Source organism: Arachis hypogaea, chromosome 11 (genome assembly GCF_003086295.3).
Source record: "Arachis hypogaea cultivar Tifrunner chromosome 11, arahy.Tifrunner.gnm2.J5K5, whole genome shotgun sequence".
In the NCBI taxonomy this organism is placed as follows: Eukaryota; Viridiplantae; Streptophyta; class Magnoliopsida; order Fabales; family Fabaceae; genus Arachis; species Arachis hypogaea.
Window position 1 is genome coordinate 114,634,029 of NC_092046.1, and position 14,910 is coordinate 114,648,938.

Sequence of the window (14,910 nt, forward strand, 5' to 3'; positions counted from 1 at the left end):
TTAAACATGACTTGGGGACCAAGTTGGATTTCAAGGGCTCAGATCAAGTTGACCATGGAAAGATTTCTATGGTTGCTGCTTATGGCTTTTGATCAAGATGAAGAAGTCAGAAGCAAAGTTTCTACTCTGAGGTTTAATGAGAGAAAGTTAGTCTGTGGGTTGGTGAAGCTCAAGACTCAAGAAGTTGACCTAGGAAGGTGAACCTAGCTACATGCAAGGAGATAAAAGAAGTCTTGTTGTTCATTCAGAGAACAAGAAGAGAAAACCAGAGAGTGAGAATAGTGTTCTGCAAAGAAGTTCCTCTACTTGGATAATGCTGTCTTTCAAAGAAGCATTCGGCCAATACTGAAGAACTGTATCTAAGGTTTGCGAATCTGGTTTTGCACATAGCTAAGAGGCTGCTGATGAAGTCAATCTCTTTCATGTTTTACTGATTGTGATGTACTTTTCTATGTATATCTTTCTGTAATTTCTTGTGAGAAAAGGCATTGTGAGAAAACTCAAGTAAAAGCCATGAGTGGAAAAAAGCTGAGTGAAACACTTGAGAGAAAAGCCTAGAGTTATTTTCTGATTTCTTTAGGTATGTCTATGTCTTGTATTTTGTACCTGTAAGGTATCCCTTTCTTAGTTGGGTTAGCACTAAGAGTGAATAGTTAGATATTAGCATAGCCAATGTCAAGTTAGGTTAGAACTTGAGTGTGAAAGAATTGGGTCAATCCTGTGAAATTGGTGTATGTAATACTGTTAACTATAGTGAAAATTCTTCCACTGTTGTGGAGGAGACTGGACGTAGGTTGCATAGCACAAGGCAACCGAATCAGGATACATGCTGGTGTTAGCTTTTCTCTTCTCTGTTGTGTTCTGTTTTCTGATATTCATGAGACAAAAATAAATTATCTCATAAATTTTCGCTGCTTAGTTTAAACAGAATCAGAATTGTAATTTTATTTATAAAGGTCATAACAGCAACTAAAAGGAAGGCATAAATTCAACCCCCCTTCTCTAAACCTACCACAACCTTCATCAGTGCATTAAAATTAAATTTTATGTTCTTTAAACAATTAAGCTACTATTAATTACAATTTTTAACTATTGATTACCTCCCACTTAATTAAAAAATTCATTGTTATAATATTTATGGCATAAAAATTGTTTTTAACCAAAATAACTATTATAAGCAAAATCATTTAAGAGTTAAAATAAAAAATTGCTATATAATTTTTAAATAAAAAATATAATTAATAAATAGATAATTTTTTTTTAACTAAACTGATTTTCTAAGGGAAAAACACTAATAATTTGACTTATGTTTAGAAAACTAAGCTTTAAATTGGTAATTAACTAGTTGGTTAGTTTCGGAAAATACATTACCACTACTTATTACTTTTTTATTTAATTGATTTAGTTATTTATTTAGAGTTTTGATATATACTAAATTAAATTTACTAAGATAAATATTACTGCATATTAAGTTTAATGAAACAAAACTTTTAACATGAATTTTAAGAAGATCATTATAATTTATTGTGAGGGCAAAGATCATATAATAATAGAGACATCTATATTTCTAGTATTTTTTGTTCAGTTCCACATATGAGAAATAACACCAAATCCTTAGTTTTATGGTTTTAGCAAATTGAGTGTTGTATTTGGAGAAAGTTAAGTTTGTTTAAAATGAAAAATGAACTAACTTTGATTACATAAAAGAGACTTGCCCGTCAAGTTAATATTGAAGGACCAACTCAGGAGTAAGGAAGTTGATGGGTTATATTTATGTTTTTTAGTTGTCCCCATTATCGACATAGGAAGTTCATTCTTTGTGGTTCACCAATTGGAGATTGCTGGCCTTTCTTAATGATATGCTTAAGAGTGATGGCGAGTCACATAAGTGATAGAGATTGGGATGGCGAGCTCTGATTTTGCGGCAAGGAGGCGCCTTTGGAGTGTGACCAAAGCAGCAATCATGGAGGATTGTGGAATTTTTTGGGCCTCTTAGGTCCTGACAAAAGAAAGACAAAGAAATCCTTCAGACCCAAGAAAAATGGAAGGAGCAGATATGAATGTGAAGGATGAAACTCACCAAATCTGAACTGCGCTGGCGAAAGGTTGCTGTAGTGGCAACTAGAGAGGAAAGACAAATCTGGGCTGAGTGTTGGTGGTTTATTTTAGAGCATTTGACTTTTTAGTTGTGGCTGGAATGGAAAAATGAGTTAATACTCAAAAGTCAAAACAGTTATATTAGATGTACATTAAAATCAGCCACCGGTATAAATAATTGATCTGAGAAACTTACCTTTGATTAGAAGAGGAGAGTGAAGCATACTGAGAAAAGAAGAGACAGCAGCGATAAAAACAGGAGATGAACGACACTAAAAAGAGGCGATGCGCTGAGAACAGAAGAAATTGAGAAGAGGCACTGTGCGGAAAAAAGAAGAAATTGATTAGGAGTGGCGTGATCGAAGAAACTGGGTTAGCTGGGTCGTGGTTCTGTTTTGGTGTGCGCATGATATGTTATTAGTTACTTCTATACATATATTGTAACCCTTTTCATTAACTTATGTATTTTATGGGAAATGCTAGTTGTACAATAATAATCAGTCTTTAATCAGTCTTTAATTAGATTTAAATAATATTTAATTATTTTTTTAGTGTAACATGTTCCTATTTTGTAGATACATATCTATAATTAGATTTTAATTTAAATTTAAATTTTAAAACCCACCCACTTCATTGGTGGTTACAGTGACTTTGCTTTACTTTCGTAACTTTACGTAACAAATACAGTTTTTTAAATTCTTTATTCTATGGGACATTCACACGCATTAGTGAATTCCAAATCAAAAAGGACGCTGCCAGCTGAATTCTCCATCTCGTCTTTATTGGTGAAGACCATCACCACCTTCCAGCTGAAGTACTCTCTCATTTTGCATTTGGTGAAAGGTATCATTAATTTCCACACATGTGTTTATGTAATTTGTTAAGAAATACCATGTTCAATATTTTTAATTATATTTTAATTTAAACATAAAAATACTCTGCTGATTTAATTGGAACAAAGTTGATCTTATTTAATTTTATTAATAAAGTTGTTGCAAATAAAGTACTATCTACATAAGTAGTTTGAGCAAAGAAGCAAAAAAAATCTGGAGTTTAAGAGAGAAGATGTAGTTGATATGGTCATAAAAATTCTCTTGTTATTTATCAATTATAACACATGATAGTATGATATTTTATTCAAAATATTTTTAAAACACATCCAAAATCAGGCTAACTTTAAATATTTAAATTTAAACGTTAATAATACAATTAATCTTTTGATTTTTTATTCGATCAAATGAAAATAATATTTATTATTTAAATTATCAGTTAAATTTTTTTCGATACTTATTAGTTTTCAAAATTATTATAATCAACAATTAATTTAAAATTGTGTTGTTATTTTTCGATTATAACACATCTGATAGTATGATATTTTATACAAAATATTTTTAAAACACATCTAAAATCAGTCAACTTTAATAATACAATATAAATGTTAATAATACAATTATGAATGGTCGAATATAATTATATACATAAACTAAAATATTTTCAATTGCAGTTTCTTTTTCAATTGTAACACATCTAAAATATTAAGTTATACAAAAAATATTTTTAAAACACATCCAAAATCATAAATCTAAAATTTAAATTTAAACATTAAAAAACAATTGTAACACATCTAAAATTATGAAGTTATACAGAAAATATAAAATCATAAATCTAAAATCTAAATTTAAACATTAAAAAATAATTGTAACACATCTAAAATTATGAAGTTATACAGAAAATATTTTTGAAACACATCCAAAATCATAAATCTAAAATCTAAATTTAAACATTAAAAAATAATTGTAACACATCTAAAATTATGAAGTTATACATAAAATATTTTTAAAACACATCCAAAATCATAAATCTAAAATTTAAATTTAAACATTAAAAAGACAGCGTTGTAAATGAGCGCCGAAAAGGAGGAAGACAGCGTTGAGGATGAGCGCGGAAGAGGAAGGTGGCACGGATGAACCGACAGCGGAGGATGACTTCTCGATGTGCACCTCTGAGTTTTCCATGTGCGCCTCTGGATTTTCGACATGGCGCAAACGTGACTTCTCTACTTCTTTGAGTGTTATTGTACGAGTTTAATTAATAATTTGATAGTTTAAGGTTTATTTTATAATTTTAAAATTAAAATTTTGAATTTTGAATAATTTGATTTTTAGATATGTATTTAAATTATAATATATTAATAATTAAATATATTAAATCTGAAACAGAAATTTAAAATTTAAATTTTAAATTTTAATTTTTTTTAGATTGTATTTTGAATGTGTATTTAATTTTAAAAAGACAATAAATCTATTCATAATTTTTAGTTGTGTTTATTTTAATTTTTTTAATTATTATAATAAAAGGCTGAATGTTATCCTATTTTTAAAAGATACCTAATTAAACCGGTATTTTATCGTATTTGTAGAGAATGGCTGAAAGCTGTGTACAATAGCATTTTTGTACTTAAAATGACTTCATAAGACTACAAAATTAATTTTTCAATTTTTAATTGACCAAATTTAAACCCTCAAATTTTAAAACATAATTTACATTAGCCCTTCTATCTATGTTGTTATAAAAAGATGACCTGACACATTAAGTTGATAGCTAATTCTTACAATAATTATGTGAGGTTGTAAATTTGGGAGAAGCCATAGGAGGGAATATTGTTGAAGAAGAAGAGGGTGGTGGACTGGTGGAGGCCATCAACGGAGAAGTCAAAGACAATAGCGGCTCACTGGAAAACAAGGTAAAACAAGGGATTTCTCACTAGCAGTGGCGCAAAAGGTGGTGGTTGCATGGTCAACGATCGCCATCGCCAGAAAGCGAAACATATATGATGGAAGAAGCATGTTTGGGTAGTTCTATTTCTTGGTTTGTCATTTTTCATGGTTTTATTCATGATTTGGTTATGGATTTATGTGGATTCAAGTGCATGGTTATTGAATTTGGAAGATTATAAAATCACTCAGATAAAATTGAAAATTTTTTTGGAGAAATGAAAAGGAAATTCTAGTTTCTTTGGTTTTTGTCCCTTCTTCATTTGGGAGAAAGATTATTCGCTTTTTTGTTTGATTCTTTTTTAACTTTTTTTAATATTTTCTTTTAGGAAATTTATCCTTTTTTTTTATATAAGCATTGCGTTATTGAGAAAAGATTAACGCCTTCAATCTAGGAAATTTGAGACATTTGCTAGGAGTTTATGCTCAATCAAACAAGATTAATAATGTTGTACATTCAAATTTGTTTATGAAGTAAGTCTAACCAAATAAACAATAAGATTTAAAATAATATTAGTCATGACTAATTTTTATTATGTTTAAGTATTTAGTTAGACTTGGTTAATAAAAAAAGGTTTAATTACTCTATTGGTCTTTATAGTTTTGTGAAATTTTCAATTAGGTTTATATACTTTTTTTTCTTTTAATTGGGTTTCTGCACTATTTTTTTTTTCAATTAAGTCCCTTTTAGTAGTAATTGGCTTAATTTTATAGGACCCACTAAAAAAAAGAATTGGTATAGAAACCTAAATAAAAGGAAAAAAAAGTGTAATGACCCAATTTAAAAAAAAAAATTGGTGCAAGGACTCAATTAAAAAGAAAAAAATATAAGACCTAATTGAAAATTTCGCAAAATTATAAGACTAACAGAATAATTAAACTATAAAAAAATTTAGATGTATAGCATTTTTCTAAAATTCATGTCTATGACAAATTTGTTATACCAAATCTCAACTGCAAGGGCATCCATTGTTTTTTTCTTTCTTTTCTCTTTCGGCTCATGGATTCTTGGTTGACTGGTTTGTTCTAACACCCGAGCCCCTATAAAGGAAGTCCCAAAAGCTTAGTCATAAACTCATAATACAATAACGGCACTATACCGGGCATAAGCCCATGACTAAGCAAAATGCCGAATTAACAAAAAGAAGACATTCTTGACCAAAAAAAACAAAAAAGCAAAAAAACAAAAAAACAAAAAGAAGACATTTCTTTATTTTTATTAGTGTCCAAGAAATATTGTTTCAAGTCCAAAAATATATATATATATTGTTTTAAACAAATACAAATTACAATAATGCTTATAAATATATTTAACAATTTTATCATGATTAAAAATGCTACTGTTGAAAGAAATTCCTTTGAGTGAAGCGCGGGGAAAGTAAAAGCGCGCACTGGGAGATGTTGCTTAGTAACAGTCGCTGCATGCTTCTCAACTTGTACACTTTTTCTCCTGCGACTTTCTTCAAACACCTTACGCCCAACAACAAACCCACCACTCGCTGCCACCGCAAAACCACCGTCAAATCCCTCGCCACTCTTTCCCACTTCCGATCCCTATCCTCCCGCCAGAGACACCAGATCCATCTCTACGTTCACGCTATTCTCCAATGGAACAAGGTATACATAATACATACTTTCCAATTCTTTCAACTCTTCAACTACATTAACACTTAATTTCCGCGTTTTCAATTGCAGCGCATGAATCTCACCGCAGTCAAAGACGCCGATGAAGTCATGGAGAGGCACGTCGAGGACTCGCTCGCGATCCTCCCTCCTCTTAGGGATTGCTACCGCACGCGCTGCGGCGGCGCGCCGCCACATGAGAAGCTTAGCCTCGTGGACGTTGGAACAGGTGCTGGTCTTCCCGGAGTTGTTTTGGCCATAGCTTGTCCAGGTGAATTTTCGCTGCTTTTTTTTCCTTGTGTAATTAGATTCAGTTCCTTTTTTGCGAGTTGTGATATTCTCTGTTTTTGCAATTGAAATGGAGTAGAATGGGAAGTTACACTGATGGAGTCCATGAACAAGAGATGCGTATTCTTGGAGCATGTTGTTGGAATCATCGGTTCATCAAATATCCAGATAGTAAGAGGAAGAGCAGAGGTAACACACACGCTTCCATATTCTTGTATTATGAAACTGTAAATGCATATTTGTTGATCCTTTTTGAAATTTTAATTTCAGTTTCTTATGTAGTTAAGGTATTGGAATTTGAAACGCAATCTCCCTTACCATTTTTAATGCATGTGGTGTTATTTTGAATCCACTTGCTATTTGTTCTAGTGTGTGGCATGATAACGTTCTTAATTTATGAATGTGGACAGGAAAAAGAAAAATAAGAGAGTAACAAGGTTTTTCCTGAATAACTGGGATGCTTTTCTTAAGCTGAACACTGCAAAAGAATCTCCACCATGCTTCATTTTGGTTTCTATTTTGCCTTTGTACTCCTGAAAATATGTCTTCTATTGTGCATAGGACAGAGTTTGGGGCAGAATCATTGCTTCAGAGAGAAATTCGACATAGCAGTGGCTAGGGCAGTTGCAGAAATGAGAGTGTTAGGTAGTTAATGGATGTCCTGATATAATTCTGTGCTACTTCAACATTTGGTGATTTCTTATTCCTGTATGGTTCATTGCTCTTATTACATTCCCAGCTGAGTATTGTCTTCCACTGGTTCGTGTTGGCGGATTGTTTATTGCTGCCAAGGGTCATGACCCTGAGGTATGTAACAAAATTAGAAATTTAGTTTGAAGCTTTTAATCAATATCTTCTGCCAATTAATGATTGGTTGCTTTCCTACAAGAAATATCAGAAAAATGTGAAGTTGATTTTATTATCTTGCCTTTTTGTACCACCAGAGTTGTGCTTATTTGTTTATTAAGTCATATATTGTATTTTACCGGTGTTGATCATATTCTTATTGTGAGCAACAACTTTGCTCTTTGCTCAGCAGATTGCTATTAATTACCTTGAAGTAGAACTAGTGCGCCTTGTTTTCCAAGTATAAAACACGTATTTTGTCCAGGCATCCTCTAGTTCAACTCTGATCAGAAAATGGCCTAAGATTGTATTATCTGTATGCTAATGCCCTCCTTGTTCAGTTGTTACTCATACTTTTTATCTCCAACAATTGGTTTCCTGGGATATACGTCAAGAGTGTGATCTAATTTCTGGATAAATTGCTATTTTCTTCTGATGCCTTACAAGGAAAAAGTGAATGTTGATTTCTTTCCCTGTGAATGAAAAGTTATTACTGCTACTTTTGTTCCTTCTTTTTAATTATATATGCTCTTATTTTCTCGCTTTAAATATGATTCATTGCCACTCCAGGATTTTTAAGCTAACATCCAATTATGTGTTAGCATATGCACTTCATTAAAAGAGTCCCTTAAGTTGGCAATTATAATAGTCTAACTTTTTCTAGATATATGGCAATGTGTGGTTACATGATTGTGTAAAAATTAAAAAAGTTTAATTTAAATCCATATTTTCTTTTTATGTGTTTTGGGTTACTTGTACATCCCAAATCATGATGCATTATGTGTGGCTTTTCTGTCTGTATTTCATGGATATTTGAAAATTTTAACAATGCATTGCCATCCTATGTGATGAATCTGGATAGGATGAAGTTAAGAAAGCTGAAAGTGCCATCCAGAAGATGGGTGCTTCTCTATTGCAAGTGTGCTCAGGTACACAGCTTAAAACCTTGCCCTTGCCATATAGACTTTTGCAATTAATTTCACTGCTATAAAATTTCAAAATTTTGATAATTTTCTGAGATGAGACTTGCATTTGTAAACCTGTGAATATAGGTTTCTAGTTTCTCTGTGAAATGGAAAGATTGATTTCTTGCCTTGTTTGATGGTGCTACCATCATATAAATTGATTCTTGTTTTGTAGTTTTATTCTTGGTTGGAATCTGTGCTTGTTATTCGCGGGTACTTTTCTCTTTGTTTTTTTGGGGCATGTGCAACACTCCATGCGCAGTGATGTGGAAAAATGTGGAAAAACAGTAGGTACTAGGGAGTTTAAAGTCTATGCCAGTCAGTGACTGGGTTGTTAAAATAGTGATGCTCCAATGACTTGTGGAGGCTCTCAGTAAACTGTAAAACTTGGGCATGAATGTAACATCCATGGTGCATTTGTGTAGTGATAGCATCGAACTTTTAGATTTGTATTGAACTGATCACTGATGCTGAAAGACAGAAGAGTTAATCTAATTATGACAGGAAGAATGGAGAAATAACTTTTTTGCTTAGTTAATATAAGTTTGCTATTCAATTTCGGTACAAGTTCAAAATTTCGATATATCTTTAAGGAAAGTTACTCATCATCCTTAGCCTTACACTAATTTAACAAATTCTTACTTGCTAACTAAAACTTATATGCACAATTCATATGCTGCACCCTTAATTTTCACAAATTATTGATTTTCTTAGAGCATCAGCCATTGTTCCCTCCCGGCCCAACGCTTCTTATAGAGTCCTATGCTGCATATTAAAAAGACTTACCTATCTGGTTGACTCTTGATCATATATGGATGCCTAGTGGTTATCCCTGAGATTTTCTGAAACAGAATCTTTGCTATTTATTTCTATGATAGTTTTGTCAATGGATAAACGGACTAGCTTGTTGTGGAAGTAACTTTACATTAATTTTGTCATGTCTAGTTGATTCTCGAAGTCCATATGGTCAACGGACTGTTGTCATATGCTCAAAGGATCGTTCCACTCCGATGAAATATCCCCGTGATCCAGGTACACCTGCTAAAGAACCATTGTAATTGATGTGGATGTTCAATCTTCATTTCTTTTCTTCCTTTTTTTTTTTAATTATTTTTTGCCTGCCTGGCTGCCTAATAGAACATGGAATTCTACCTTGACTGAGAACGACACATTCTTTTGCTACCATAGAAGAGATTCTTTTATATATACATTTTAGCAAGCAAATTTGATTCAGCGAGTGGTCAGGTTTTCACCCCACTAGTTTTTTTTTCTTTAAGTTATTGCTGTTTTGACCGCTTTTTATGTATAATTTATGTAAAAAAAGGTTTGCCAGCCAATTTTTTTTCCATCAACATTCAGTTAATTTTGGCCGATTATATGTTGAAAAAAGGGTTAGTTCTCTTGTTAGATCGATTTTACATCTATTTATGTTAGTCGATTTGGATATAGAATTTATTGCACGTAACTAAGTCGAGTTGACTCGTGAACTGGTAACTCAAGCCTGACCATTACAATAATACAATTCGATAAGCTGAGTTTGTGATAAATTTAAGCATTGTGTTTCGAAACAACTTTTTTTTCACGAGTTGAGTTATTAATTTTTGGGATTATTAATTTGTCCAATCTAAAAAGTAAGGATGCAAGAACCGAATCAGTCGATGAACCAATAAGATAACTGGTTTATTGGTTCAATAGTTCAATCAGAATTTAATTGGAGTTTAATCGATTTAATTAAATATTAATTAAAAAATTAATATATAATTTTAAATATTTAAATTCAATAATTTCGAATTTAATAAAATTTTAAATTTCAGAATTTCATATAATATTCTACCACAAAAAAAAAACATTAACAACCAATTTTTCAACTAAATTAAGGTACTAATCATCACTAGTGAGTAATCATTAGAAAATCAGCAACAAGCCAACAATATATCAGCAAGCAACATCATCATTTTAGAAAATCAGCCATTTAGAATATAAATCAGTATTATTAACTCAATTAGTCACCAAAAAAAAAAAAACTCAATAACTCAATTAAACCCAACTCTAATTCAGAATTAAACAAAGGCACTGGTCATCACTAATAAGTAATCATCAGAAAATCAACAAGCGAATAACATGCAACATCATCATCATTTTAGAAAATCATTCTAGAATCATAAATCAATCATCAACAAAATTATTATTCTAGTTTCGTAAAAATTAATAAGGAAAAAAAAACCAGAAATAACCATAATCTATTCTATCCAGCAACGAAATTAAACAATAGGATTAATCAATTTTTTACAGCAACCAAAATCTATTCTGTTTAACGACTAGAATCTAGAATAAAAATTATAGCAACTCAAAATTATTATAAATAACAAAATAACAAAACAATTGAAGAAAGAGAGTAACTACGACGCCAATGAGTTATAGCTTAAATGGCATAGTCTCCCTATACTCAATTAAGAGTTGCGGGTTCGAGTCTCCTGTGATAAAAAAAAATTGAGAGTAACCACGACAGAAGAAGAGAGACGTTTACAGAGGGAGAGAGAGGGCGAGGAAGAAACGACGAGACAGAAACGAGGATCGAACTTCCACACGATGGTGATAGAGCTTCCTAGGACCGCGACGGAGCTTCCACACGCAACATAGTTTCCTACGCTGGTGACAGAGCTTCCACACGCGACGCCTGTTTCCAGCAGAAAAGAGTTCGGCGATGACAATGAAAGAGGACGGTGGCTGCGGGGCTAGGATTCTTTCCTTCTTTAGTTCTTTCAATTTCCAATTTTCAGAGAGAAAAGAGGAGTAGAATTGGTGTGTAACTAGATTAGGTTTTTTTTCTCAAGAGTGAAATGACGAGGGATATACGAAATCGAAAATCCTTAAATAAATCGGTCAGTTTTGATGGTTTATCAGTTAACCATTAGTTCGATTAATTTTTTGTTAGACAGTTTATGAAGTCAATCGAACCCGTTAGATGATCAATTCTCTATTAATTCAATTGAACTCATTAGTCCATTTCGATTTTTAGAACTATGCTAAAAAGATTTTTTTGGAAGAAACCTTTGAAAATTTTTTGAAAAAATACGTGCTTAATTTCTCCGAATGCAGTAGTGATCAGTGTCGGCCGAGATTGTAAGTAACTACGTATTACTGAGTTATGAGTAATTATTCTCACAAAAACAAATAAATATGATATATATGCATGCAATAATTATGCACCAATAAAAAAAATTACCGGAAAAGGTAACTTTTTATATTATACGGGAAAGTGCCACCGCGTAAACAATGTGTCTTTCTCCATGTATATATCCTTTGAATTAAAGACAATGAAAAGTAGAATAAATTAACCGATAGAAACAAACTTAAAATTCACTTTTTAATTTTATCCTCATTCAAAATCTCCAAATAATCTTGTCTTTTCTCTCTATTGATTTCTTTTTCCGGTTAATTAGTTATGAAAGAGCCAAAATATCTTGTCCCCTTCTATTTGATAAACACCCTATACATGAAGAAAAAGACACAAGCTACAGAAGTAGCAGAAGCTAAGCAAAGGCACGAAGCACTGAAGCATCAAAAGCAAAGGCATGCACGAAGCGTTGAAGCAGCAGCGATAGTGATGGCTCTGACGGAAAAGCACGATGATGGCTCAGGGTTAGGGACTCACAATGTTGGCTAATGTATCTTGGCTCGATCCGCATATTTTTTTCAAAAATATATAATTGGATGTCTATATACAATTTTTTACATCACCACTAAATAAAATTAAATCATAAAATAAATTGATTAAATATAAAAAAGATGATCAAATAAATTTTCCTGATGAAAGGATGGAAGGCTCAGCAGATTCCTTTAATTTGTATCTATGGTGTTTATCGAGAGATAGACGGAAAGATGAAAAGAAAAAAAAGGGAGAGCGAGAGAGGAATTTATCTGGGAGGATTGGCAAATTAAGAAAAGTGAGGCACAAATTGCTGTTGAGTTTGTATTTTTTATCTGGGGACACAGAAAGAAAAGAAAATATATATATAAATGCACACATTATTTTTTGAGTTTATAACGGTGTATTGTATGGTGGTATATTGTAAAGTTTTGAATAAAATAAAAAAGAAATTGTGAAGCACATCCTATATAGAACTAAATTCAGAGAAGAGGAACAAAAACCTTCCAAACCTTAATGTCACAGTCTAAACTGCCACTATAGACAACCATCGATGCTTGGGAAGGATCATCATGGTTATGATCAACCATGGCGGTGAGGCTCTTAATTGGTCCTCTATGTCCTTCCAAAACCGCCACACAACTATACTCTCTCCCGCCAAAACCCCTCCAAACACGAATCGTTTTGTCCTCTGAACCACTCACAACAAAATCCATCACCACCACCAAGCAAAGTATAGACCTACCATGCCCCCTTAACGCACCCACCACCACCATTTTTCCATCACCACCTTCTTCTTCTTTGTCTTCTTCCTTCCTCGCCCATAACAGTATTGATCTATCACATGCCCCGGAATATAGTAACGAACCGTCGCCGTTAAGCGCCAAAGCGTTGATCCCAGACTTGTGTTTCTCCAACGTGTCCACAAGGTAGTGTTTGTTTTTGCTTTTGCTTTTCTCTCCCACTACTCCTTGGCCGTCGCCTTTCTTCTTCTTCCAAACCTTGATTCTTTTGTCCGCCGATCCTGTGTAGACTCGTCCATCGTTGGAAACTGCGACTGCGTTGATGGCATCATCGTGTGCATTCATCACTGATTCCAAACACGCAAAGTCTCTGGTTCGCCAAATCTTGATCGTCCTGTCCCATGAGACAGAGTATAGCAAGGCTCCGTCATGGGACAGGGCGAGACAAGACACTGCGTCTACGTGGTGAACCCACGTGGACCTTTTGTGCCTCCGGATTCTAACGTGGTTTTTGGGGAGTAGTATCTTCGAGACGCGGTCGCTGAGCGTTGGAAGCGTGGCCAAACGCGTGTACTGAAGCTCATGGTCGTGGTGGTTGTTGATATTGTTGGTGATCTTCCAAACCCTAATTTTGTTATCTTGGTGAGCACTAAAGAGCTTGTCGGAGTGAACAACTAGAGACTTGACTGCACCTTTCCCAGCAAGGACTATATTATTAGTGGTAGTTAATAATGATTGTTTGGACCATGACCTAATTTCTCTATCGGAGGAGCCACTGTAGAGGAATTTAGCGGAGAGGGTTAAGGAGGATGGGTAGTAGTTGTGTCCTTTTAGGGTTGCGATGCAGTTGTATGAGGCGGTTGAATAATTAGAACAAGAATAATGGTAGTTCTTGTTAAGAGAAGGTACTGAAGCCAAGCTGGGTTGTGAGGATAAAGAGGTTTGGTTATGGTGGTTGGAGTAATCAGATGAAGAACCTGTGCTGCTGAACCTGTGGAGCTCCATCATGATTCACATGGCTTAATAAGTGGAGTGATGATGTTATAATATTATATATATAAATCAAATTAAATGGGTCAGTCACGGAGAAAAAGAAAAAAAAAGGGGAAAATAATGGTTTAGCTGTATATGCAGTGAGATTGCTTTGTGGGGTCTTGATGTTTTTCATGGATAAGCAAGTTGTTGGTTCGGTTATTAAAGCAAACCAACCAACATACAATGAGAAAGCTCGCTAATATATCTTTATGATGAGCAAGAAATAATAAGATTAAAGACAAACCACATATATGGTTTTGATTTTAGATTATGATGATTGATATGACATACACAAACTAAGGGTGACAGTGTATGTGTCTATATCAAAATATCTAATATCTAGATACAAATAATGGTGTTGTTAATTACTTCTCGCCTTCATATGTATTTACTCGATCAGATTATTCTCATCAATACAACTGCTCGTACGACATAAACGTGAGGCTGTGTCGGCCTCGGAGGCTTATTAAATCTTCACTTCCGTTTGATTAGATGCTATCATTCTAACTCGTTTTAATTACTTATTCGTTCAATACACTTTTTTTTTTTTTCAACCGTATGTTAATAAAATATAATTTTTTTAATATAATTAGACATACTTAAATATTATCATGTATTAATGTATTTAATTTTATTATTAATATGTATTTTTTAAATAAATTTAGAAATTATTAATTAATTACTATAATAAAAGATATTTTAAATACCGTGTATATTATATTTTATAATATATTATGTATTTTTGTCTTATAAAATTTTAAATTTGTGTGTCTGTATATCCTGTATCGTATCGTATTTTGTATTCATATCCATGCATTATAAGTTTGTAACTTATTGTCTACATATTTGCATTATTCAACTATGAGAATATAATATAAAAAGAATAGAAC

The 14,910-nt window shown here is 32.8% G+C and overlaps 2 protein-coding genes and 1 long non-coding RNA gene across 9 annotated transcripts; 1 reads left to right on the forward strand and 2 right to left on the reverse strand.

Annotated features, from left to right (window-relative positions):
* Positions 1–1,544: 1,544 nt before the first annotated feature.
* Positions 1,545–2,503, reverse strand: LOC112724016 (uncharacterized). The gene is made up of 3 exons (XR_003163271.3): positions 2,294–2,503; positions 2,081–2,192; positions 1,545–1,999 (listed from the first exon to the last, which is right to left on the reverse strand). It is a non-coding gene; the product is annotated as an uncharacterized lncRNA (long non-coding RNA).
* A 2,283-nt stretch (positions 2,504–4,786) lies between these two features.
* LOC112722393 (uncharacterized) lies at positions 4,787–9,930 on the forward strand. 7 transcript variants are annotated; one of them, XM_025773399.3, is made up of 8 exons: positions 4,787–4,949; positions 6,240–6,488; positions 6,567–6,765; positions 6,862–6,971; positions 7,349–7,427; positions 7,522–7,589; positions 8,491–8,557; positions 8,769–9,131. In XM_025773399.3, the coding sequence occupies exons 2-8, from the start codon at positions 6,270–6,272 to the stop codon at positions 8,882–8,884; spliced, it is 858 nt and encodes a 285-aa protein (XP_025629184.1). In that variant the 5' UTR covers positions 4,787–4,949; positions 6,240–6,269; the 3' UTR covers positions 8,885–9,131. The 7 variants fall into 7 exon arrangements, with proteins under 7 accessions (XP_025629184.1, XP_025629187.1, XP_025629186.1 ...); XM_025773401.3 differs by lacking the exons at positions 4,787–4,949; positions 8,769–9,131 and adding exons at positions 9,539–9,625; positions 9,731–9,817 and having other exon boundaries at positions 6,191–6,488; XM_025773404.3 differs by lacking the exons at positions 4,787–4,949; positions 7,349–7,427; positions 8,769–9,131 and adding exons at positions 9,539–9,625; positions 9,731–9,930 and having other exon boundaries at positions 6,191–6,488.
* A 2,593-nt stretch (positions 9,931–12,523) lies between these two features.
* Positions 12,524–14,254, reverse strand: LOC112722395 (protein JINGUBANG-like). The gene has a single exon (XM_025773405.3). It carries the CDS (start codon positions 13,991–13,993, stop codon positions 12,725–12,727), a length of 1,269 nt encoding a protein of 422 aa, XP_025629190.1. The 5' UTR covers positions 13,994–14,254; the 3' UTR covers positions 12,524–12,724.
* Between the last annotated feature and the right edge of the window lie 656 nt (positions 14,255–14,910).